This window comes from Trichoderma aggressivum, assembly GCF_033847375.1.
Source record: "Trichoderma aggressivum f. europaeum strain CBS 100526 chromosome Unknown scaffold_038, whole genome shotgun sequence".
In the NCBI taxonomy this organism is placed as follows: domain Eukaryota; kingdom Fungi; phylum Ascomycota; class Sordariomycetes; order Hypocreales; family Hypocreaceae; genus Trichoderma; species Trichoderma aggressivum.
Window position 1 is genome coordinate 194,578 of NW_026946404.1, and position 24,718 is coordinate 219,295.

At 48.7% G+C, this 24,718-nt stretch overlaps 8 protein-coding genes across 8 annotated transcripts; 2 read left to right on the forward strand and 6 right to left on the reverse strand.

The window, feature by feature from the left end:
• Positions 1–1,189: 1,189 nt before the first annotated feature.
• Positions 1,190–2,838, forward strand: Triagg1_8105 (uncharacterized protein; the record flags this gene model as incomplete). The annotated part of the gene is made up of 4 exons (XM_062902915.1): positions 1,190–1,589; positions 1,665–1,799; positions 1,860–2,086; positions 2,152–2,838. 4 exons carry the CDS (start codon positions 1,190–1,192, stop codon positions 2,836–2,838), a joined length of 1,449 nt encoding a protein of 482 aa, XP_062752950.1.
• Positions 2,839–3,521: 683 nt separating this feature from the next.
• Triagg1_8106 (uncharacterized protein) lies at positions 3,522–5,855 on the reverse strand (the record flags this gene model as incomplete). The annotated part of the gene is made up of 1 exon (XM_062902916.1): positions 3,522–5,855. The coding sequence occupies one exon, from the start codon at positions 5,853–5,855 to the stop codon at positions 3,522–3,524; it is 2,334 nt and encodes a 777-aa protein (XP_062752951.1).
• A 1,281-nt stretch (positions 5,856–7,136) lies between these two features.
• Positions 7,137–9,222, reverse strand: Triagg1_8107 (uncharacterized protein; the record flags this gene model as incomplete). Its single annotated transcript, XM_062902917.1, has 5 exons — positions 7,137–7,465; positions 7,538–8,101; positions 8,163–8,344; positions 8,412–8,758; positions 8,959–9,222. The coding sequence occupies 5 exons, from the start codon at positions 9,220–9,222 to the stop codon at positions 7,137–7,139; spliced, it is 1,686 nt and encodes a 561-aa protein (XP_062752952.1).
• Positions 9,223–11,069: 1,847 nt separating this feature from the next.
• Triagg1_8108 (uncharacterized protein) lies at positions 11,070–12,608 on the reverse strand (the record flags this gene model as incomplete). Its single annotated transcript, XM_062902919.1, has 4 exons — positions 11,070–11,701; positions 11,760–12,084; positions 12,159–12,198; positions 12,265–12,608. 4 exons carry the CDS (start codon positions 12,606–12,608, stop codon positions 11,070–11,072), a joined length of 1,341 nt encoding a protein of 446 aa, XP_062752953.1.
• Positions 12,609–12,974: 366 nt separating this feature from the next.
• On the reverse strand, positions 12,975–15,700 carry Triagg1_8109 (CAZyme family GH92; the record flags this gene model as incomplete). The annotated part of the gene is made up of 6 exons (XM_062902920.1): positions 12,975–13,435; positions 13,516–13,674; positions 13,731–13,867; positions 13,922–14,889; positions 14,961–15,379; positions 15,448–15,700. The coding sequence occupies 6 exons, from the start codon at positions 15,698–15,700 to the stop codon at positions 12,975–12,977; spliced, it is 2,397 nt and encodes a 798-aa protein (XP_062752954.1).
• An 825-nt stretch (positions 15,701–16,525) lies between these two features.
• On the reverse strand, positions 16,526–18,128 carry Triagg1_8110 (uncharacterized protein; the record flags this gene model as incomplete). Its single annotated transcript, XM_062902921.1, has 2 exons — positions 16,526–17,670; positions 17,744–18,128. 2 exons carry the CDS (start codon positions 18,126–18,128, stop codon positions 16,526–16,528), a joined length of 1,530 nt encoding a protein of 509 aa, XP_062752955.1.
• A 733-nt stretch (positions 18,129–18,861) lies between these two features.
• Triagg1_8111 (transcriptional regulator family: Fungal Specific TF) lies at positions 18,862–20,150 on the forward strand (the record flags this gene model as incomplete). The annotated part of the gene is made up of 4 exons (XM_062902922.1): positions 18,862–18,890; positions 19,020–19,625; positions 19,692–19,872; positions 20,082–20,150. The coding sequence occupies 4 exons, from the start codon at positions 18,862–18,864 to the stop codon at positions 20,148–20,150; spliced, it is 885 nt and encodes a 294-aa protein (XP_062752956.1).
• Positions 20,151–21,015: 865 nt separating this feature from the next.
• Positions 21,016–24,336, reverse strand: Triagg1_8112 (uncharacterized protein; the record flags this gene model as incomplete). Its single annotated transcript, XM_062902923.1, has 8 exons — positions 21,016–21,300; positions 21,362–21,532; positions 21,603–21,773; positions 22,545–22,868; positions 22,964–23,240; positions 23,333–23,603; positions 23,673–24,280; positions 24,332–24,336. The coding sequence occupies 8 exons, from the start codon at positions 24,334–24,336 to the stop codon at positions 21,016–21,018; spliced, it is 2,112 nt and encodes a 703-aa protein (XP_062752957.1).
• Positions 24,337–24,718: the final 382 nt, after the last annotated feature.

Here is a 24,718-nt window from a genome sequence, read left to right on the forward strand (position 1 = left end):
CGGTATCATATCCTGGCAATCAGCCACTTGTTTTCTTCTCTCTTCACCTGGTTTTTTTGTTTTTTCACTTATCCGCATTCTGCCAGGCATGGTAACCTATCATATCTGCCCGGGGGGACTTTTTGCCAGGGCTTCTCCACGCTGATACGGAACATGGAGTCATGTCTCTCCGCACCCCCAGACTGTGCCATGAGTAGTGCTGCGCATCAGATGAATCTAGCGACGATGTGTGTGTACGTGTAACGTAATAGCCCACTGAGCAGCAAAGCACGGTCCAAAGATCATCATCGCCGAACTGTTCATGTTTGTAATGCTTCTGCTGCACTGGTGTAAGTCATGTAGTTTGTACGCCAAGTACTTGCTGCTGCTAGCACTAATCCGCGTAGCTGCATGTACTACTTGTCGCCAAGAGCTAAGCTGCCAAGTCCGGCAAACGCCAGCCGGCAGAGAGAGAGCATGAGATCAACTGCCAACTCCGGAATCTCGCTCGACCAGTACAGTAACGAATTTGTACTGGGAAAAAATTGAAAAGGAAAAGAAAATTTATCAAAAAAAAAAAAGGTGCTGGTGGAAAAGACCCTGACCCTGCAAGAGATATCGAATGAATCCACAACGTTGTGGCAACGTTTTTTGCCGCTTCATCCACGACCAGCCATTGGGCGTCTCAGCATCACGCACATGGCCTTTGTGTCCTGTGCTTTTCGTTTCTCGCATCTGCCCAAACGAGGCCGTTCTCTTTGTGGGCTATCCTGGGCCCCGGTCGACTGATCCTCGTGTGGACCCCCGAGAGCTCGGGTCAAAACGACACGACCAGTTAGCGCTGTTCAAGTTCCAAGCATGTGCAAGCATCTGCAGCAAGAGTTTAGTACGAGTGAGTACTAGCCATTGTCTCGAGTGGATTCTCCTCGATACCACTCTGCGCAGGTGGTTTGCTGCAGGCTAGTGCGCGTTGGGTGGGTGGGAGCAAGAGTTCCAGGACACGGCCGTGGCCTCGGCGTAACCCTGTGATGAAATCGATATAGATAGCCGGTGCTACCCCTTCAGATATGAGACTCCATCTCTCTCTTCTTGGTTGATCTCGATCACCAGTGACCAACCTCCCTCTGAGTTGTTCGTCTCGAGGGGCCTCGTTCTGTTGACATCTTCCTCTTGTTTGCTCACTTGGAAGCACGCCCTCTTGCCACCAGACATGATGGAGCCCGCCATTGAAGTCGGCGCCCGCCGCAAGACCTTCTTCCAGACGGCTCTGCCCGTCTTTGCTTGCGGTGCCGGTCTCTTCTCCGACGGCTACGTCAACAACGTCATCGGTTCCGTCAACACCGTCCTCAAGCTCCAGTACGGCACCGTCTACACCTCGTCCAACGCCAGCAAGTATGTGTCGGACATTGCCTTTGTCGGCACCGTCGTTGGCCAGCTGCTGTTTGGCTTCCTGGCCGATCGCTGGTCTCGCTCCAACTCGCTGCTCGTGTCCACCATCATCCTCATTGTCTTCACTGCCTTGGCCACTGGCTCTTACTACCACGGCGACCCTGTTGGCATGTTCAACATGCTGACTGCTTGGCGATTCTTTGTCGGCATTGGCATTGGAGGTTTGTTTTTGTCCCTCGTTCCCCCAGACCGTCAAAAATGAAGCGTCTTTTGATACTAACTTCCTGTGCTCACAGGCGAGTATCCTGCTGGTAGTGTTGGCTGTGCCGAGACGAGCGGCGAACTCTCGTCCGGCACCCGCAACCGCTGGTTCATTCTCTTCACCAACACCATGATTGACTGGGGCTTTGTCATTGGAGCCTTTGTTCCCTGTAAGTTTTTTTTTGCTTGTATTTCTGATATGATGGCAACTGCTCACACTCTTGTCTCAGACGCTGTCGCCGCCGCTACCCACGACCAGCGCCTTAGCACCATCTGGCGAACCTCTCTCGGAATCGGTGTTGTTTTCCCTCTGATTCTCTTCGCTCTTCGTCTGAGGCTCAAGGAGCCCGAGGAGTTCTCCAAGAACTCTATGAGGCACAAGACTCCCTACCTGCTCATCATCCGCTTCTATGGCTTCCGATTGCTCGTCGTCAGCATCGTCTGGTTCCTATACGATGTAAGTCTTGACTCTCTTTTTTTGGACAATCTATTTGCACTCAAGCATTCTAACGCATTTATCAGTTCTCTGCGTATGCTTTCGGTATCTACACCTCGTCCATCCTATCCGGCATCTATTCCGATTCCGCTCCCCTCACCACCGTTTTTGGATGGAACACTGTCATCAACCTGTTCTATATCCCCGGAACCATGATCGGTGCCTTTGTTAGCGACTGGATCGGTCCCAAGTATACTCTCATCATTGGCGTTTCTCTGCAGGCCGTCGTCGGATACATCATGGCGGGTGTCTACGACAAGATCTCCAAGCACATTGCTGCGTTCGCTGTCGTCTACGGCATTTTCCTCAGTCTGGGAGAGCTTGGCCCTGGCAACAACATTGGTCTCCTGGCCGCCAAGACCTGTGCCACTGGTGTTCGTGGTCGTTACTACGGTATCGCCGCTGCCATTGGCAAGATTGGTGCCTTTGTCGGAACCTGGGTTTTCCCCCGCATCGAGGCTGCTGGTGGTGATGATCCCACCAAGGTTGCCCAGTACCCCTTCTGGGTTGCCTCTTCGCTGGCTCTCCTGTCCGCTGCCATTACCTTCTTCTTCATTCCCAACGTCGGCCAGGACACCATTACCGAGGAGGATGCCAAGTTCAGAGAGTATCTCGAGAGCCACGGCTGGGACACCACCCAGCTCGGCCTGGGCAAATCCGACTCCGTCCCTACTTACAGCGAGGAGGAGCATGCTGTGCAAAAGGGAGAGTAACGGGTGTCTTTTCATATAGTTACAGTATCTACCTAGAACTCAACAGGTGTTGATGAAATAATAAACAGACTTAAGAAGCAATGCAATACGCTCTGTGATGTGATGAACATATATCTATCTTGTGATTATGGTCAAACCCTAATAGGAGGTTATCAAGGATCATTGAAGGCAAGTGTCCTACCTCCCTGGAGCATCACATTATACGAGCAGCGTATTGACAACATTCGCATAGTACCTCTGCAACTCAAACTTGAAGATGACTCGCAACCACTTGCAGCTCACACTTCTGCTAGCCGGCCAAGAAACGCGCCAAGTTCGCCAATCGCTTGGCCTTTTCGATAACCAATGATGGATTGTTTGATGCGGCCTAGTTAACCGAAATCACGCCACTGCGAGATCTCGTCAAATCTGCAAGACTAGTTTCCCGTCTTTGCTGAGATTTTACCCGGCCCGATCCGTTGCATCTATGTCATCCGAGCATCCCGAAATTGCTCTGCGCCATGTCTGAAGCTTGACATTGGACGATAACAGAATAGCGACAATTTTGAAAGAAGGCTCTCACATTTTGATTTGGTCATCTACATTCATACATTAAGTCTGGCTTCATATACACAAGCAATTGTTCATCATGAGCCCACGCATATCGCTAAGTAAATCAAGAGGGTATCCATTATCCACCCCTTTTACTGATCCTCCACACGGAACAGAGCCAAAGAAAGCGCATCGCCCAAAACCGACGTCGGCGGCTTCTTGTGAACCGTCAGCATTCTGCTCAGACTGACTTCGCCGCCTGGACCTGGTGACGGCGATCGAGCCCTTTGTGCACCCTCTCCTGGCACCGAGAGACCCCTACTGTGCCGCACACTTTGCGTGGCATTGCTCCTCCTTAAGACTCCGTTGTTAAGGCTGTCTGAACCTGGCGGCATGAGAGATACGGGCCTGGCCTTGCCACCTTTGGGAGCTTCAAATCGCGCTGCTGAAGGAGATCGGTCCCGTTCCTGGGGTGGAGGGCCGCGGCTTTCTTTGTTCCTCTCCTCTCGCAAGACACCCCACAGGTTGTTGAGCCATTTCTGCTTCTCCTCCGGCTTCATTGACCGAACGGGCAACACCTCGGCGCCGGCCATTTCTCTCGTCGGCCAGGGGAAGCTGACGGCCATTTCCTTGAGAGTGACCGTGTCCAGTTGCCGCAGCACAATGCGCAGCTGAGGCTCGACATTGTCGACATAATCGTACGACCAGTCATCTCTCCTCTGTAGGCGGTCTGCGATTTGCGTCATGGCGCCAATCAGCCACTCGATGGCTACGTGATCGGGAACGCTGTTGGCTTTTTGGAGCAGCCAGCCAAGCATCTCGGGAGAACCAGATTGGTTCAGAATGGGAATGCTTCGCTTATCGTGCTCTCGTCCCTGCAGTTTGAGGATGAAATCGTTGTACTCTTTCAAAGCATCAATGGGCATGCCGATAAACTTGCCGTTATTCAAGGCATGTACAAGTTCATCTCCCAGGGACAAGCCAGCCTTGATTCCGCTGTTGAGTCCACGACCAGGCCAGAAATGGACCGTCATTGCTGCATCGCCTGCCACCGCGACAAGGGCATGGGGGCGCTTGACGTTTATCGAATCCTGTGGCGGAAGCATCTGCACGCCCTCTCTTACGGCCTGGACAACAATGGGGATTCGCACGACGTTGATGACTTCCTCCTCCTTGAAGCCAAACAGCTTAAGGCCATCCGAGATTGATACCCATAGAGGACTGCCCCTATCCTCTGAAGGTGCAAATACCTGACTGTGCTCGAAACCTTCGGGGACGCTTCCGTCCAATTTCCTGAAACAGCCCGGCCTGCCAAAGTGAACGGGCTGGCCGTCAACCGAAACCATCTTGTGCCACTCCTCTTCAGTGAGTTGCATGTTTAGGTAGCCTCGGCCGTCGTGGTCACTCGCGTTGAGCAGGTACCGCGTCTGTCCAAGTGTGAGGAAGACATTGAGAGGCTGTGACCAAGGCAAACCAGCTGGTCGGTCAAAAGCCAAGCCTAGCGCATAGCTTCTCCCGCGCTCATTCTCGTATCCTTGGAAGTATGATTGTCGTACCCAAGAGGCAGCACCGTCAGCACCAAGCAGAACATGGAAATCGCCAACTTTAGCCAGGTCCTCTCTGGTGACTCCCTCGCAGTGCAAGTAAATGAGTCCCTGGAACTCTGGATCCTGCACTCGCTTGAGGAATCGATCTTCTACTTTTCGGATCTGAATGTTGGCTGAGCCGGGCCACACTCGTTCTGGCCTTCCGGCAAAGAGCGCTTGGAATGATGGCTTGCTGAGAAGGCGTGTGACAGAGTCCTGAAGCGTGACGACCTGGTCTCTTCGCTTGGCATACGGAGGATAGTCGACGACAACAGTGCCATTGGGGAGCACTTTTTGTATCCAGCGCTTTTCATACATGTGGACCTCGACACTGCCGGCGCCTTTCTCTGCGATTGAGATGGCCGATGCCAAAGCAGTAGGTCCACCTCCTACAATGGCAACCTTCAGTCTTCCCGCTGGGTACTTGTAGACAGATACTTCTCCGGTGGGTGTAGGATTGAGGTTTCTCTCCAGTGTTGGGTCGAAAAAGAAGTCGACGACAGATCTTGTTCGGTCCGACAGAATGAGCTCTGTGACGCGGGACTTTAGAAGCATGAACCGCACGGACTGCATCAGAGGTGTCGTAGCAAAAGAGCCGTGCGAGTCTCCAAATATCCGATGCTGTATCGCTGTGGCTAGGGCTTGTATAGTTTTGTTTTGTGGGTTTGCAACTATCGTACGCAGCTCTTCGATAATCTTGGGATCGGGCGTCATGTTGGCCATACGCAACAGAAAGATACGAGCTCGATCGAATTCCGATCGATTATCTGAAGTTGAGCCATCGGAAACGCCCCAGGCTTCTTCGTAGATCTTGGGGAAGATGATGTCGTTGAAAGAAGAGGAGGATGCCTGGGCTGTTGTGCCGGGGTCACGTCGGCGGAAGGGTAGAGAGGAAGGCATTATGACGAGAATTATTAAAAAAAGACAAATAAGAAAAGAGCAATATGGTATGTACGAAGAAGGGGTATCTTCAAAAGAATGCACAAAAATTCTGTTGGAAGGGGTGGCTGGAAGGTTGATATTGAGGTTTTAATAAGAGACTGTTGAGAAGGTCACCATCCGCGCGCAGCCCGCATCACCCCGGCTTCAGTTGCGAGAATTGGAAACTAGTGCCGTCTTGTCCGCCGCTGTAATTGTCCGTATGCCAGTGGCGGGAAGATGCTGGAAGAGATCCTGGACCGGCGAGTCGGATAGTGCTGACTGGCGTAGATGGCTAAATGTGATTGATGAGATCGCTTGGTGATTAGATTCGACTTGAACCCACAATTTGCATGGGGTTAAGATGAGAGCAGATTGCACAAGGGTGTTGGCATTTATAAGAGAAAAAATCAGACAGAGATGCGTTATAATCGTGACAATAGAAAGAACTTTGGCGCCTCATCCCGGCTTCAAACCAGGCCCAACAAGCTGGTCTCTACACTAATCGCCATGCTTTCTAATTTAGAACTGATCCAGGCACAAGGAGAGATAAAAATAGCCGCAGGTGCCCCGAGGCTGGAGCACATGTGAGGGCTTGTGTCACAGCCAATGGCCACGCGGAGGCGACTTTTAATCAGCCTTACTTGAGAGCCAACGAGCACGGCCTTGGTTCTGCTGCAACCCCTTGGCGCCACTTAGCCAACCAACTAGTTCGTCGTTGGGTTGCGACGGGTTAACTTGTTCAAACAAGTTCTCGCGAGCCAGCTAACAGGACGGCCCAAGTACTAAACGGGACAAGCAGAGAGGCCTAATCCCAAGCCAGAAAGGCAAGCATGACAAAAAGCCCCCGAGCGGAGCTGATGGAGGGATTAGCAATGCTGAAGCGAAGATTTCCATGTTGAGGCATTGGGTGCCGGACGGAAGAAGGAGTTTGCGGCCGCGCGGCGGATCTCACGGGAGGTTGTACAGATGAGTGGCGATGAACGGCTAGTCAGTGACTTGAAAGGCAGCTGTTGATACATACGTGGCTCGTGCATTTATGGTTAAAACAGGAAGAGTGACTGAAACCGGGAAGATGGCCTCCGTTGAGGCTGGCGATTGCACAGCCTTGACTAAGATCTCGACTCTAGATACGCTTCGTGCTTATGACAACCTTGAAGACATGCTACAGGTGATTCACATGGGATATGAAAAGTATAAAGTGCTTATGCGTAACACACGTATACCCTGCTCGCATCCAAATGTGGTGAAATTCACTCACTATTATAGCACTCGCTCGTCTCTGGCTTTCACCTTTCCGTCCTTCCACCTCCTCAACGTCTTACCACCTCGTGCACCCGTCATCTTGCCCTCATCTAGAGCCACCTGACCATTCACTAGGACGTATCTGATACCTTTGCTCGGCAGCTTGGGCTGCTCATATGTTGCCATATCTTTGACGGCCTCCGGGTCGAAGAGGACAAGGTCAGCAGCCGACCCTTCAGCGACAAGGCCACGGAATGGGTAGACAGAGAGTCGTTTGGCTGGGCGAGAGGTGAGATGCGCAATCATGGCGGGTAGAGGAATAAGCGACAAATCGCGCGAATAGTGGCCTGTTGTTGTGATGTTCGGCATTAACACATGGCTCTCGGTACCTACGAATATGCAACAGAGGCGTCACTCACCGAGATAACGAGGGAATGTTCCATAGGCACGTGGGTGAAGCGTCTTGCCGTGCAAAATCGCATCACTGCCCGCCATGTGCACCCGATGCTGCATAATCAGCTGGACGTTCTCTTCGTTGCCTACATGCATAATGATGCTAGTTGCCAGCTTGTCTTTTCGCAAGAGCTCAAAAAACACTTCGCTGGCTGACTTTCCTGCTGATTCGGCAATCTCTGCCACTCTGCGACCGGAATATGATGCCAGAGACGGCTCGCTCGTTGCACCAATCTGAATCTCTTCCCAGTTTGTCGGGATTCCATGGCCGCCGTCGCATCCGGTCACTTCGACAGCTACACGAATCTTTTCTCTGGTTTCTGCATCTTCCAGCCTCCTGAGGGTTTCCGCTGGCCCGCCTGCAGACGCCCAGCTGGGTAGCAGGGCAGCTAGAGTTGTGCAGCCTGGGAGGTAGGGATAAGTATCAAGTGTTACATCAATACCCTTCTCGAGTGACTTGTCAATCATGGATATGAGTATTGGCGCTTTGCCCTTGTTTTCAGAGAAGTTCATGGTAGCATGCGTGAGATCTACGTCAATCAGCTTCAAGCACTCTGGCTTCTCTTTACGATGTGATGGAGCAAGACGTACGAATAGGGCAGCCTGTCGACTCGCCCAGTCCTAGCATTTCGGCATAGCTTTCAATGGCCTGGAACCCATAACTGCGATGATGAGGCGCATAGAATGCACCCGGAAATTCCTTTGCCAGTGCCTCGCAGAGAGATGCCAACTCGGACGTTGAGGCGTACATGCCAGGCGTATAAGTGAGGCCACTATGCCGAGTCAGAAAACCCAGGCTATTAGTCGTAAACTAAATATGCATGTGTGAAGAGATGTTACCTGGACATGCCCACGGCGCCTTGAGCCATTGCCTCTCGCATGAGTTGGATCTGATCTTGAATCTCCTCGGGTGATGCAGGCGTATCATATGGGCCACATGCGAGCAATCGCAAATTGCCTTGAGGCACCAACGTGGCGACATTCGTAGCCGTCTTATTACGCTCTAAACAATCCAGATACTCTCCCACAGTCTGCCATTCAAACATGCCAACTCCGTTGTGTGTCGTGCGACATTCTTCGTCAGTAGGGTTGCCATTCCAGCCTGCAATTTGTTCTCGAATCGCCTTGAGCTGATTGACATTTCGGATTGGGGAGTACGAGATGCCGTCTTGGCCAACAACTTCGGTCTGCCGTATTGAATCATGATCAGCTATTATATCACGCCAAATCTCTCATCTCGGCTGGTCCGCGGAAGACAGTGTAAGCTGCCAAGCGTGGAGGACGGATGCATTGCCCCCACAGCGATGGAAACATCGGAGCCGCGTCCCTCTCCGTGGGGGAGATGTGTTTGGGGGTTACATCGGCCTTTGCTGAAGGAATGCCTTACCGTGCAGCCTTGGGTTATTTTTGCTTCATGCTCTGGATGTGTGAGGAGGTAGAGATCGGAATGAGCATGCATATCGATAAATCCAGGAGAGAGGATGTGACCCTTTGCGTCGATTTGTCGAGTAGTTGAGGAAACATCAATTGAACCCGGAGCTCCGATCTTGGCAATCAGGCCGCCCGAAACCAACACATCGGCCACGAACGGCTCGGCGGATTCGTCGCCGGTAATCACGGTGGGTGATTGGAAAAGGATATCTGTCGCCATGATGGGTCGATTCCGTACAAGTCTCACAGGCACAGAGGATGAAGATTAAGGAGAATCCAACGGGAGAAATCTCGAAGAACTTGTGAAGATGAAGAGAAAGGAGATAGGAAGGCATTGGGACTAGGACTGAGACAATCAGCGGCGTATTGCTCCGTTTTACGGAGAAGCGCCAGACCCCCCACCCTTTCTTTCTTTAGTCATGGGGTTGATACGAAGTAGAGCCATCAACTTTGTCTACGGGAAATCGTGATGAATTACACGACACATGTAGGGCTTCTTATCGAGACCTATAATGAGGAGAGAAGAAAATCCAGGGATAACAATATTTCGGCTTTCTGAAGTGCGAAGGATTGCCGAAAGCTAGATGATTGCGCGGAGGAATCCAATCGTGTCCTAGTCTCAAACCTAGCCTCAATCCCATTATCAGCGCCGTGTTACCCCTCTCGAAATGTCTTCGTCTACATGTCGTTGAGCATCTCCAAAATAGCCTATCATGGCTGCTACTCACAGTATCGTACATCATGGAAACTGCCACTGTGGTCGCTATCGTTTTCAAGTCTCAACAGCAGAGATCACATCAGCCATATCTTGTACCTGCAGCCTATGTGTGAAGAAAGGATACCTGTGGCTGATTCCAGGGGAAGGATCGTTTACAGTTGTGAGAGATGAGGGCTATCTTGTAGAGTACCAGACATCTACACTAAAAGATAAAGTACATATAAACGCACATCTCATTTCTTTTGGATACTCTATTTGATTGTATGATCAGGAGAGTACTGATAGCCTACAGTTCTGTAGCTACTGCGGAAGCGGAGTCGAGGGCGAGCATCTGACGGGTCCGCTGCGAGGCAAATTCTTGATCAACATCCGAACTCTGAGAGAGCCATATGTTAATCCATTCGGACTTGAGTCAGTCTATCACTCTGTGATCAAAAGTCAGCCGTACTAACGCCATTGATAGATCGGCAATATCTGTCATCGAAGCTGAAGACGATGCACGATCGATTGAACCACTCTCACAACAGCCTGACGAGCCAGCTGCGAAAAGCCTCTTTGCATGCCATTGCGGTGATGTCAGAGCTGCTTTATTGAGCCCAATAGAGGACGAAGAACTGAAAGAGGACAATTGTAGTAAATGTGTGAGGGTATGCCATAACCACGCTTGGCTAGTATCTCATAAGAATCCTCTGTTGTCGTTTGTTAACACTCGTTTGCGCAGATGGCCTACATCGGCATTTACCCTACAAAAGAGAATGTTAGAATTTACGGCCGTGATCGAGGTTTCGAATATCTCACGGGCGGGAAATTCACTGGGTCGACGTACTGCAAAACTTGCGGCGTCCATGTCTTTAGTAACATTTATGGCCCTCCCATAAGCGTCTTTGACAAACTTCCATCAGAAAGAAAGGAGAGAGCCTTGGCAGTGTATCATGAAAACATGGCAATGCAACCTATAAATGTGCGTGCAATCGAAGGCGTGAAAGTGGACACGTTTCAGCCACTGATCAAGAGGGAAGATGAGGGAACTGATGGGTATGAACTGGATCCTTGATTACCAAGGTTTCAAAGCTGGATGCCTAATTGCGCCACATTTTTGCATATCTATAAATATTGAAAGACAATCAGATGTTCCTCACAAGATCTCCATTGACTTCTTTTCACGATTCCAAAAGGATCGTAGGACAAACAGCATGGCAATCATGCATATATCAAGTGCAATTGTCCAATTATACCCAATAAGATAACGCGGAGCGTCCGAAGTCTTCCAAACACTACACAGAGGTGGGAAAATTATTACATTAGCTCTTGTCCTCCAAACGTCTTGTTGTCTCATGGCGGATGTCCACTTACAATAACGGAAGCCATGCTCCAAACGTATTTCCAACAGTATTCATGCTGCTAAGTACGATTGCACGCTCTTCTGCATTTCCGGCACAAATCTCATTTGCCCATGCGTAAATGACGGCGGCGATGCCGTCTGCAGACCCCGAAAGGAAAAAGGCGAAAAATTTGAGACCCTTGGGTACGTCCCAGATGGCCAAAACCACGCCCGCCAAGATGTTGAGCAAAGCAGTAATAGTGATTAAGCAGATTTTGGCATCATAAATGTCTGATAACACGCCGCAGATGATTGAGGACACGATTGTCACCGCAGGTAGGATGGTGGTGATGGTGTTGATCTTCTCGACGCTGTACCCTTCGGCTTTGAGCCATAATGGGAGGCCGCTGTTTGAGGAGATGCCGTCGGCCTGTGAGAAGAAAAAGGCAAAGGATACTAAAACCCAAAAGTGCCAACCGACCAAAACAGATTTGATCACAGATAAAGTAATTGGCTTTCGAGGTTCACGGTTTTCAGCCGCCATGCGCTCTCTGGCTAGTCGAATATCATTTTCTGTTAAGATGAAAGGTTTGCAGGTATCTGGATGACCCGGTAGCACAATGAATCCAAGGAGGGCGACTGGTACCGTACAGGCAAAGCCTTTGCACCAGGAGTTAATATGCATTTCTCAGACCCTCATGATGGTAAGGTAACTTACAAATAATATACAGCCAGCGCCATCCTTCAATGCCATACCTACCATTGAGGTGAGCGTATGCACCGCTCTGTATGTATCCCGAACTCATACTACCAACTTGACTGGCAATGAAAAATAAAGCACCTCGTCGGCTCAGTTCTGACCGCTTATACCAGCACCCAAGATGCCATTGAACAGCTGGGAAGAACAAGCTTCCAGCCGCGCCGACGAAGAAGCGAAGCACATATAGCTGGTGCACATTGCTGACTTTGTACTGCGCAAGAGTGAGTATTCCCCATATGAGGTCGGCCCCGGGAATAAAGTATGCTGCCGAGAAGCGAGTCATCTGCGACGACGGTCAGACACATGCAGCGACAAAGGCGGTTCGCATGGTGGTTTCAAGGTAGGAAGTGGCCTCACAAGCACTGTCAATGGTATTTGAAGCGTGATATATCCAACCCTGCGCGAATGTCTTAGTAAAACAACGTTCAAGTCCTATGTATACTTACTCCTTTGGACAATTTACATGTAAGTGGTGTTGAGATAGTTGAGCTCGTTTCCAAACAACTTCAAGTCTTCCTTCATACCACTCACGTATGCTGCACTTGTCGCAGATGAGTCTAAAACTTTCGCCCAATATGCTAGAAAAACAAAGATCATGATCAATGCGTCCAGCTTTAGTATCAATCGACGCTCTTCCGGCGTGTCGCTAGGCGAGAACCATTGGTACCATTTTTGGCGATGTAGATTCACGGTAGCGGGCCTACCGGACAGCTCGAGCCCCTCCTCGTGAAATGGTTCCTTCGTGCCATTTGTGCTGAGAGCACCCGTATCAATTGCTTGTGAATCTTTTTCAATTGGTGAAGACATTGTAAGCAATTTGGCTTGAGTCCTTTCTGCTCAACTTGGTCATTTCCGAAGTTGGTCGTCTCCATCGATCTTCTATAAGCTGTATTTTAGCATCACGTAATTTGATCGTCGTATGGCGTCGTACTGGTGTGGTATTTAACATTGTCACATCTGCAAAATCCCCTTCTCGAATACAATTTTCTTTTCTATTAGAACGCAGTATTGCATGAGTTTTTAGCTGTGAACTAGCTCCCCGCTGCTATATACATGACACTGTGAATATTCAGCTCTTCAGCTTACTGTACGCAGCGTCGAGATCTCAAACCTTTTAGTCTGGGAGCAACCGATTGCATTTAGATTGTCATAGAGACTGCCAAACATGCGCAGCTATTGATGCCCCGGACTTGGAGGGATGGTCCCAGTATCCCATGACTTTGGCTCAGGGCCCAAGACAAATTCCAACAGTCCACCCTTTGCAATGTCACTATGCTCCAGCCAGCTCTTATTCCAAGCTTTACCATTGACTTTAAGGCTCTGAACAAAGAAGCTGTCGTTGGACAGCCCCTTTGCTTTAATTCGAAGGGTATGAAAACCACCGACCGAGACAGAAATATCCTCGAACCATGGCGCCAGGATCAAGTAGACTGGCTGGGTCACCACCGGATACAGGCCCAGCATCTGCCAAAGCATCCAGCTGTCCATAGCACCAGCATCGCTGTTTCCAGGAAGGCCGTTGGACCCAGCGAAATAATTTTCATCAATGTTCACGCGGGACTGGTTCACGGCTTTGTATTGGCGGCCTGGCAAGTAATTATACAAAAACGGGGTGCCGAAGCTGGGCTCGTTGCCTAATGATATATTGAGAAGATGTAAGCAATTGAGCTGCATCGATATGAAGTGTGTGAGGTTATGGTGGCTGTTTACTTACCGGGATTGAATAGGGTTGTTCCTGATCCAACTCCCACACCTAAATCCACCGTTCGGAGTTTAGGCACAAACATCAGGTCAAGCCGTTTCTCAGTCGCACCGACACCACCCATTTTGTCGATAAGCCCCTGCATATCAAACGGTATAGTCCATGTGTATTCTATACTCTGGTTAGACTTGCATTTGATGCCCGGCGAGTGGCCATTCGTCACATACCCCATGGTAGTCCTTCGGTCGTGTAGGACGTGTCTTGCGGGGCGATAGTTATAACCGTTCCATTGGGATAGCGAGGACCGAGAAATCCCGATGTGTTGTACTGATTTATGTCCGGGTTCCAAAGATTTTTCCAATTGCTTCAATACTTCATCGTCAGATAAGGTTATGGCGCATAGCTTGGGATAACTCACCCTGATCGGTTCAAGTATTTCTGGTAATCATGCGGCGCTATACCCTTTGCAATTTGACTTACTGCAAAGTCATTGAGAGAATATTCAACGGTACGACTGATGCTTGACGAAAACGCTGTTGACACATATCCAAGCTTGATCCAGTCTGGAAGTCCACAGCGACCTTGATTATCCGTACAGCTCGAATCTTCCGGGTCGTTGTTGGGGGGTGGAACAACTTCTGCATCAGTCCATACTGCTTTGTATCCATCCTTCCAGTCAATACCACCGGTGTATCCCTTCACATAAGCATCGGCCAGAACATTGTCAGCATTGCTCCCGCCTTGTACTTTGCCATTATGGTTGCCACTGCGGCCGTCTGGCAGGAAACCAACATGCCTCCATATGTCAATGAGGGAACGTATCATGTCAATGCCGCGCTGGGGCTGAACCAAAAGATAGAAACTGTTAAGACAGCGGAAAGTATCCCAGAGGGTGTAGTAGTCGTCATAGTATGGCTCGCTGGAAACCCAGTCGGGATTTTCTCCGGTTCTATCAGAAGGCATCTGATGCATGCGATAGAGAGCAGAGTAAAAGAGTGTGAGCCGTGTATCGTTCTTGGCAGATTCTTTGACCGATATTTTGCTAAAGACTTCATCGTTCCATAGCTTTTTAGTCGACTGGACAGTCTGATTTAGTATCCAAGATGGAATTTCGCTCTGAAACGCACAAGCCTTCTCGACGGAGATGAATGACACCCCAATCTTGGACTTGACGACCGTTGTTTTATCTGGAAAGCTGAATACAGCGCCAACTCTATCACCAGAGTCATCGCCGTCAGGGCCTCCTTGGACTCCATTTGGGTTTGTTGATGCGTTACCCCAGGTCACTGGTGTGGAGGGACTTGGAGGGTTATCTGGAGCATTCCACGACCCAGAAAAGTATTGCCAGGTTAAAGGAGTGGAATCAAAATCGTTGCAAAAATAAATCTTGTAGTCAGATCCTGGCAGCCGTATTAGCGAGAGACACAGCCGTGGTAATTTGACATTGACCTGCCTACTCCCCAGTTGATTCCCGTGCCTCCCCAGCCGCCCCTCCAAACTCCCCAGCCCTGCACTCTTTTGCCGTTCTTTTTGACCTCAATTTGACCATTACTATATGATTGAGATTTCACAAACTCGGCTAAAGACGGCAAGTTATGCGATACATCCAAAAGGACAATACGCTCAGTGTTTTTCGGATATGTGTACTGAATAAATCCAGCGTGGTTGGATGCGGCAAGCTCTACTTTGACGCCGTTTGCTAGATCAGAGCGGTAGTATCCAACGGATGCCCTATCCATTGTAACACGAGGCTGCTGGTAAGTTGCGTTATCGAGAACATTGACACCTGACAGAGTTGTAAGTGGCATGTGTCCGACCACACCGTACTTTGAGGCTCCTCCTATGCCACATTCGTGGAAGCAAGTGAATCCAGTGACTACGATACTCTTGTTTAGTTCCAATTGGCAAAACCCTGAATAAACAGATGAATGAGTGAATTGTTACCATTTCCATCCGGTGTGTACCCAGCAAATGCGTTTGTGCTGGGATTCATCTCTGTAGTGTCTGGGCCGAGTTTCACAACTCCGAAAGGCACAGAAACGCCGGGAAATGTGTCTCCAGAGTTCGCACCGGTACCATCAGGTCCTGCGGTGCCAATAAACGGATTCACATACGCGGAAAGGTCTTCATGTTGGGTTGGCGATGCAGAAACGGTTGAAGCCTTGGCAAGAATGCCAAGCACCACCAATGAAAACATCCTGATCGGTTTGCCGCAGTAGCCAGAGGGATCGATCAAGTTGCGAGGAGGAGGACAATTGCACGCCGGACGATCAATGCCATTTTATAGATATGATAGGTATTTCTAGAGGGGATTGCAATGTGGGGCGGAAGAAGATCCGGGGTAAACAATCTAGATTGCCTGAATGCTGCACGCATATTGTGCCGACGGCATAATTCGCTGTCATTCAACATCTTTTCTTTGTTCTGTAATTGTTCTAAGAGCGATATATTGTGTACCTGTCAGGGGTCACCAGTCTGTTTTAGCGTCCCTATACGTTGTGATTCTAGTTGTGTTGTCTACCCTACTGTTAGTCTGGTCAATGGGTGGAAGGGTTGAGGTGAAATGGGATGTTTGGCTGAGAAAAGGCAACTCTTGGTACCATTGTCTAATTAGCGCAGCATTGGTCCGTCTTCCTGCAGATCTAGATTTATGCTTGCTTGCTTACTCCCAAATGAAGTAATGATTTTCTCCGTTTTTGCCGAGGAATTTTGTTAGAATTTGACGTCGGTATTAAGGACATTCATACGGTGAGTTACGGGGGACATAACCCGGAACTATAAAAGGACGGTAGTTGTCCTTACCGCGAACGAAAAAGAGGGCTATTAAAGAGGGTTACAAAGTAAGAGTGTTTGAAACAAGGGTACATAAAAACAGGTAAGTTTAAATGCCAGGTCTTTGAACGCCCAGTTTTAAATTAGTCTTGTGCAACGTTACAGAAGTCTACAAGTGTTCTTTAAACCCCGTTACTTAGTTGAGAACTAGCCTATAGTCTCTATCTCATGAAACATGTGCTACAGTTTGCTATTCGCTTTGCTCTACACGTGGAGCCTTCTCATTCTCCAAGTCTGGAAGAGTTGCGAATGGCAGAGTCTTTGCAACACCCACTGTGTCGAAAATTGACTTTGATTGTGTGAAAATCTCATCAATCTCTTCCAAAGTGCGGCCTCGCGTTTCTGGGTAAAAGAGATAGAACACGGCTGAGGAAAAGGCACTGATGGAAGCGTATACAATATAATACCTCCATGAAATATTCGCAAACGCCACCGGAGTGACTTCAGCGATAACGAAACCGAATAGCCAGTGTATAGCAGCAGCCATTGCAGTAACTTGCGATCGAGTTCTAAGAGGAGCGATCTCGGCAGCGTACATGAAGGGAAGGAGAAAGAGGCCGATGGGGAAAAAGAAGAGAGCAACAAAGTAGAAGAATATCGCCGCATCGGAAGCATGCTTGTTATGAAGATTGGAAGTCAGACCTGCCAAACATGCGTGTGCTACAGCCATGCCCGCAGCTGAAACGATGAGAAGGGGCCTGCGGCCAACGCGGTCCACAAGGAAGACGGCTAGGCCGGCAGCAAGGAGTTGCCATATTTGGAGGCACCCAGAGATGACTCGGGATGTAGTTCCAGAATATCCGAGATTAATCTGAAATATGGTTGTCGAATAAAACGTGACAATGTTGACGCCAGTCATTTCCCCCAAAAAGCACACACCGAGCCCAAGCATTGTGCGATGGAGGTATCGTCCATGATTCATAGCAAAAGGGTTGTTCCACCCATCACTGCTGGCTTCCTGCTCTATAGCGCTGCTGATAGTTGCAATTTCCGCAGCGATGGTCTCTGACTCTGCAGGTGTGTCTCCGAGAACGGCCAAGACTCTACTGGCTTCCTCTGTGCGTGCATTCTTGAGAAGCCAGCGAGGAGATTCCGGCATGAATAGAATAACACTGACAACAATCAATGCCAAGACTGCTTGAAAGGCGATAGGAAAGCGCCAGTTGACAGCGTCATCTTTAACATAAAAAAGCCCAAACTCTAGCCAGGTGGCGGTAACAATTCCCCCCAGGGCAAATAAGCCTTGAAGAAGAACAAAGTACCCGCGGTCTTTAGCATTGGCACATTCCGAAATCCACATAGGAACAGTCGCGGTACATGCGCCGAGGCCAAGTCCTATTATAAAAGAGATCTGTCAGTCAATATTGCTGGCTTCGTCAAAATTGCGCCGTGACCAGATGGCACGAACCTGTTATGACTCTTCCCGCGATGAACTGTCCAAGGCTGAAGGCTGATGTTTGAATGGCCACTCCTACGAGTGTCACAATGCCAGCAGCAAATACAGTCCGAGTGCGACCCAACTTATCACCGATATACACGCAGGCCAGAGCCCCAAGCGTGCAGCCAACCTCGTAAATGGCAATGGTTGTGCCTTGGATTGTGGCGTTGTGTGACTTTTGAGCGCCTTTCGTGTCAAGCGTATCCGTTTGTGGAAAGACATGTAAGAATGTCTTCAGAGTCAGGATACCATTTCCAACAGCTTGATCGTATCCTTGAAGAGCAAAAGCAGTTGCGCCGATGATTCCAATGATGAAATTGAGAGACTTGCCACTCAAGCCGAGATAAGGCGCCATGTTCGTATTTTAATTCAATATTCGTCTCTATAATAGGCTCGTGTCCACATTCATGATCTCAAAGACATTATGAAGGGTTCAGAGAAGCCTTTTGTAGAATACCCGAATAAGCAGGACTCTGCAGTATCTCGGTGGTGCGGCGTTCTCCGTCCACATTACCTAGGACGACAACATTATTGAGCAACTAGCCTCAATAGCTTTAGCCCGACGGCGCTCGCCGCGTCCAACACTTTCGGAACCGGATCTTTTGCCGCCAAAGGAACTCTCGAATCTTGTCTTCAATTAATTCCCGAATATGTACGGCGTAGCTGCGTGACAGCCTTAGTCTGATCAATCGTCCGGTAGAACCAATCACTATTGCTGTTTGGCTTCCATGTCTGCAAACGACCGTGAATCGTCGTCCAACAATACACCTCTTCGGCGCCGAAATCGGAAAGTGTTTGCCGCTTGTCAACGATGTCGATATCGTAAGATCCGCTGTGACGGGTCTTTCCCCTCATGTGCCAATTGCCAAAAAGCTGGGGAACCTTGTCTCGATCCACACCGAGAAAAGGAGATTCCTCGGAGGTGAGTAGCCCCCTTCATATGTTGTGATGGCTGAAACAGGATTCCTTGCGCTGATTAACTTTTAGCTACGTTGTTTCATTGGAACAAAAAGTCAAGTCATTAGAAGCCATCATCGCAAACAGATGTCCCGACATAGACCTAGCTACCGTCGGCTCATTCCGCCAAGATGCCGGCTCTTCAAGTTCCGCATCACAGGTGTGTCAGGGCGCAGCCATAGATACTTTATTGCCAGAACATGCAGATTTCGGAAGAGGCCACTCGACCTTATCAAGGTAAGCAGACAATTACTTCCCCTTGCTTTCAATTACACTGATGATTATGTAGTCCCGTGGCGACGACGGCAGCAACATCTCCGTGGGCCCCGTCGAGACAAGCGCAATCAGACACTGAGCTCCTTACCCATGTAATTGCTCTTGTATCATTAAACGGCTCCTCAGAGCCCAAATACCTCGGACCTTCAAGTGGATTTTCTTTTGCAAAGCTACTAGCCAGTCCGGGGCTAAGACTGGAACAGCAAATCCACGACGCAGATAAGCTAGATGCTGAGGCCAAAGCGTTATTTCGGGCAGAATGCCATGCCGTACCTCTTCCCCCGTTCCACGAAGCTGCGATGCTTGCCGAGGCTTTCTTCGACGAGGTTCAATGGCAGTATCCGTTCCTACACAAGGCGTCGTTCCTATCTTCCCTGCGTGAAGTATACGATGCCAAAAGCCAAGGTCAAGGTCAATCTAGGGCCGGGATTGGGTCAGATGTTGCTAATATTCATTTTCAAACCTTCCTGGTGCTTGCCGTCGGTGCGTCTACCCTTTCAAAGGCATCTGGCATGGCTGCAGAAGCTGGGAATTACTACATGTCGGCAATGCAATATAGCGACAAAGCGCTATACAATGTTTCTCTGGTTACAACACAAAACCATCTTCTTTTAGCAATGTATGCACTGTTCAATCCACGGTCCGATACGAACATATGGTTCATAAACTATCTATTGATGGCAAGCTGTATTGACTTGGGTCTCCACCGCGATGTTGGCCCACGCCAAGAGAGCTTGCCAAAAGAAGCCATCTTAAAGGAAGAGATGCGAAAGAGGGTTTTCTGGAGCTGCTACTGCCTCGACAGGAATGTGGGCACTGCTCTCGGACGGCCACTCGGGATCAGGAATGAGGCCTGTGATGTGCCGGTAAGTATATAGCATTGCCTGTTCAGACTGAATATTATTTGTGGACTATACTAATTGTTTCGACGGAAGCTTCCCTCAGATTTTGATGATGATACTACGGAGCTTGGTGCTGATATGGGAGGGAGAAAGAGTTGGTCGCCAATATCGTGCTCAATACACCTTTCTCGCCTCGCCATCATAATTACCGACATGAAGCTACATCTTTATAGGATTTCGCAGGACCCGGACAGAATTCCGTGGCCATCAAATCTGCACGCGTGGAGAGACAGAACATATAAGGACCTCAACGAATGGAAAGCAGCCACCTCTTCCTTGAGTAGCGGTAAAGCAGCTTTCTTTGCCCATCTCGAGGTCTCTTATCATCTTGCCGTTATGCTACTCTATCGTCCATCCCCAAGATTTCCCAAACTGTCTATGGAAACCGCACGCATCTGTAGCGACTCATCCATCAAAGTTATCGAAATATTCGACAGTCTCCAGCGGCTCGGAAAGATGCAATACAGCGTACTTAGCGTTCATAGCGCTTTGCTGAGCGGCTTGACAATGTTGTACAGTGCCCAAATTTGTTGCAAAAAAGACGCTCCTGAAGTGATGCAGAGATTGCCAAACAACATCAGAGTATGTTCCTCGATCTTGTCAACAATGGCAGAGCTGGGTTGGGCACACGCAAAACGATCGCTGTCCGTTTTTAAGACTATAGGTCAGGTCACTCTCAGGTATGTTCAGAGCGCAGCTGCTTTGGGGATTTCAGAGACATCGAATTTGCATCCGAATCCGATGCATGCAAAGTCTTTTGATGGTGACGAATCCATCACAATGGTAGCGGGCACTGCTACATTGAGCTCCGAGGCCCTCTCCAATTCGTTGTCACAGGATTGTCAACCATTGGATTTTACACCTATGTCGCCTCCTTTGTCTAATGACCAATTCATGACCACATTGGGGCTTGAACATTTCCCATTTGAACCTCCACACGATGATGGAGGCATTCAAACTCCAAATATGGCTTTGGATATTACAGACTGGTCGAGCTGGGAGACTTTGATACCGAATTGGGAGTCCATTTTCCCATATTAGATAGTAATTGTATATCTATGTTTTTATGTACCCATGTATCATTTTTGTTCCAGCCTTTGAGTCTTTTCACAGTTTTCCTTTGTGCTTCTGAAGAACTTCTGCAAATGACTTGCCTTTGAGGATGTCTTCAGCACATTTAGTATCAGCATTGACGATATCTGGTAAAATATCGAGGCAACTCTTCAAAGCTTCCTTTGGTATGCAGACAACACCATTGAGATCTCCGATGAGAATGTCTGCAGGTCTAATCCATGCTTCCTGTCCAGTACTATTGAGGCGCACAGGGACATTAATTTGAGACGGAAAGCAGACTTCCGCCGCTGCATTTGTACCGATCCCTCGTGCGAAAACCTGCAGAGTCAAGATTAGCTTGAAGCTGCTTCATAAAAGATTAAAAACCGCCCATACTTACAGGATATTCAAGATCACGATGTTCTTGTAAATCGCGGACGCGACCGTCGACAATAGTCCCCCTTGCTCCCAGTAGCTGCGCCCTCATTGACATCAATCCGCCATACACACTGTTGATTAAATGCGCGGGTACTGATATGAACAGAATAGCATCTTTCTGAACAGTATCTATCTATCAACATCGATTTATTAGTATTCATTGCGCAATCTTTGAAATGATCGCAGAGTAGCAGAAGACCTACAAAATGATTCGGCGGACGAGGGTCGTTTCTATGATTGACGGCTGCAAATCGTACAGTGTATGCCTCGCCGATTATCTTCGTTTTGCCGCTTTGTAAAGCTGGGGAATACATTGTTATATCACTAAGGAAGCCACCGTGGGCATAACCAAGTTTTGAGAGAGCATCGGCAATCTAGTATCGTTGTTAGCGGTTTGTGGCTGATGTTTTTGCTCTTGAAGGGGCCAGACATCACACGATGTGTATTTTTCTAGTTCCTTGATTAAATTTTTATTATTGGTTGGATCCGGTGCCATAGTTACAGACTGCGACTGCATTATGGAAGGGCGAGCAACCATATTTCGGAAGTTCAAAAGAGCCAAAGCATATCTATTTACCCTTCTTTTACATGGCGATGTCTTTTATTACAGTAGCTGAAGTGGAGCAACGGCAGTCGCCGCTCAAGTTACCATGTCACGTCGGAATCCCTCCCGTGAGCTGACAACTTCTCTCCAGCTTGGCGTGTAGACTAGTACAGATCCACAGGAAGCATAGCGCCTCTGGCTAATGAAGGAAATGAATATGGGGTAAGTAACACTGCTCCAGAGTGAATCTTTCCATAACCGGTGAAACAATGGATGCCTTTCGGGGATCCATCGGTAACTTTGGTAACTTTGGAGAACTGCAAGGGCAGTGTGAAACAAGTGTATGCTTCGCATCTCAAATCGGGCCTTGCTCAATAGTGATAGGCCTATACCATCTACAGGAGTTGTTTTGCTTATTAACTATTCTCATTATAACTGGTAATCAAAACATCAAGTTCGTTGGTTCTGTAACAAGAATGTATAACTTATGCTGAGTGCCATATGTCATATTGCATATTAGACCAGAGTGGCCCCCCTCTGGGCTGCTCATTTATGCCGTCTTTTCCTCTATATGCACAATATCAACATCCTTTCCTCCCACCTCAGTTCTGAGAGTCAATTCTTCGCCAGATGCAATCATCTTGTGCAGTTCCTTGGCACGCTTGACCGGAGACATTGAATCGTCCATGAAAGCAAGGTCGACCAACTCAAGGCTAAGGCCTTTGGTCTCTGGGAAGAATAAGTAGATGATAGGAATGAAGGAAAAGTTGAACACTGCAAATATGATGTAGGTTTTCCATCCGATATTGGATATACTTGAAGGGACGATCTCAACCATCACGAAAGAAAATAGCCAAAGTGTGGCAGTGGCAAGACCCATTCCTTTGGATCGATATTCGAGAGGTAAGATCTCTGGTCCATAGACCTAAATTGAACGTATATCAGCGCATTGATCACAGGTGGTACAGGGGACAAGGGAGAAAGTATCAGAGGCAACGTTGGAATCCTCGCATAACTTACCCAAACACCGCCCATAAATCCCCACGTGAAGAAGGCCTGATACGCAAAGATCATGACCACAGCGACAATTCCAGAAGTACGAGTATTGACAGCCAGCATCGCTGCAACTACCGCCATGACCATGCCCATACAGCAAGCTGAGAGCATAAATAATCTCCGACGCCCAACACGTTCAATCAGCCACCAAGTAAGTGTTGACGCCAAAAGAAACCACAGTTGCAGGAATATGGACATGAGCAAGGACAAATGCCGAGAGAAACCAACGGAATTCTGAAAGCTGTAAAGATTAAAATGTGTTAGCGGCTGTGCTGCTGGTAATGCGCCAATGCCCCTGTGGTGTTAAGTTTAGAAGAGTGATGCTCGACTTACATGAAAGTAGTATAGTATGCAATCGGAGTGCTTCCACTCAGATCTTGCATCAAGTTGACAATGCAAGCAATAATGACACGGCGGCGTGATTTAACCTTGTCGCTCTTAAAAAGATCTGTCCAACTTTTTTGGGAGTTGAGTTCCAGTAAAAGGGCCTCCTTGATCTCTGCGATTTCAGCGGCAACTGTCTCTCTATCGTTGGTATCTTTGAGCGCCTGAAGGACTGTGACAGTCTCTTCAATGCGATCTTTCATTATGAGGTATCGAGGAGCTGCAGGTTGCTCATCGTTAGACCCATTGCTGGTACAATAAACCAGAATATCTCAGGTGGAAAGCTTACACTCAGGCATGAAGAAGAGAAGAGCACTCATGAGAAGTGCTAGAACCGCCTGGAAGGCAATTGGGAACCGCCATGTGACTGGACCAGAATAGCTGTTCATGCCGTAGTCGATCAAATTCGCTAAAAGCTGGCCGACAATGAGGAAACTCAACGAACACGCGACTAACGTGCCACGCACGTTTGCTGGGGCTGTCTCTGATTGCCAAATAGCTATGTTGCTAGATATAAGGCCAAGGCCGATGCCGGCAACAATACGCCCGACCATCAACTGGCCAACAGAAAAACTAGAGGCCTGAAGAAGGGCACCGATGGTGATGGATAGTGTGCCAAGATGTGCGAGAGTTCGACGGCCCAGTCGACCACCTGCAAAGGCAGTGACAAGAGATCCGAAGAAACATCCCAACTCAAATAATGAAGTAACGACTCCCTGAAGTGTAGAGTCGAGATTAAATGTCGATTCGAAGTCGGGAGCAGTAAGCAGACCGCCAATAACACCATTATCATAACCTATGCCGGCAAGATAAAAAATATTAGACAAAAAGAGCTGCGGTGAGACGAGATGCCTTCCAGGGTAGGGTTCCTTACCGAAGAGAATAAAACCTAAACCACTGGAAATTGTTATTCCAGCTAACAGTTTCTTGCCCCTCAAATTAAGGTACACCATCTTGGCGTCTTTTAAGGCACTGTAATTAAACAAAACCACGCGGATGTCAGAATATAGAGTGAAAGCTATGATTCGGAATCCTATCCAGGGTATCTTGGCATGCTCGACACCCGTCTCTACAGAATCTGGGGTAGTATTTAAATAAAAGAAACGCGGGGTAGATTGATTTCGTGTGGAGAAATCGTGGGGGATCAGTAGCACGATTATGGGTATTGTTTACTGCTGATATGTTTTTTTTCTGGAAGAGCCAGGTTCTGCATTCTGGTATCAGCTCGGTGAAGGACCGATCCTGGTTACTAGCAAGGGACTGTCAAGTGATTGAACTCTGGCACCGGCACTGCTCCAAGATATTATTCCGAGCCAATCGTTACGCAATGCTCGG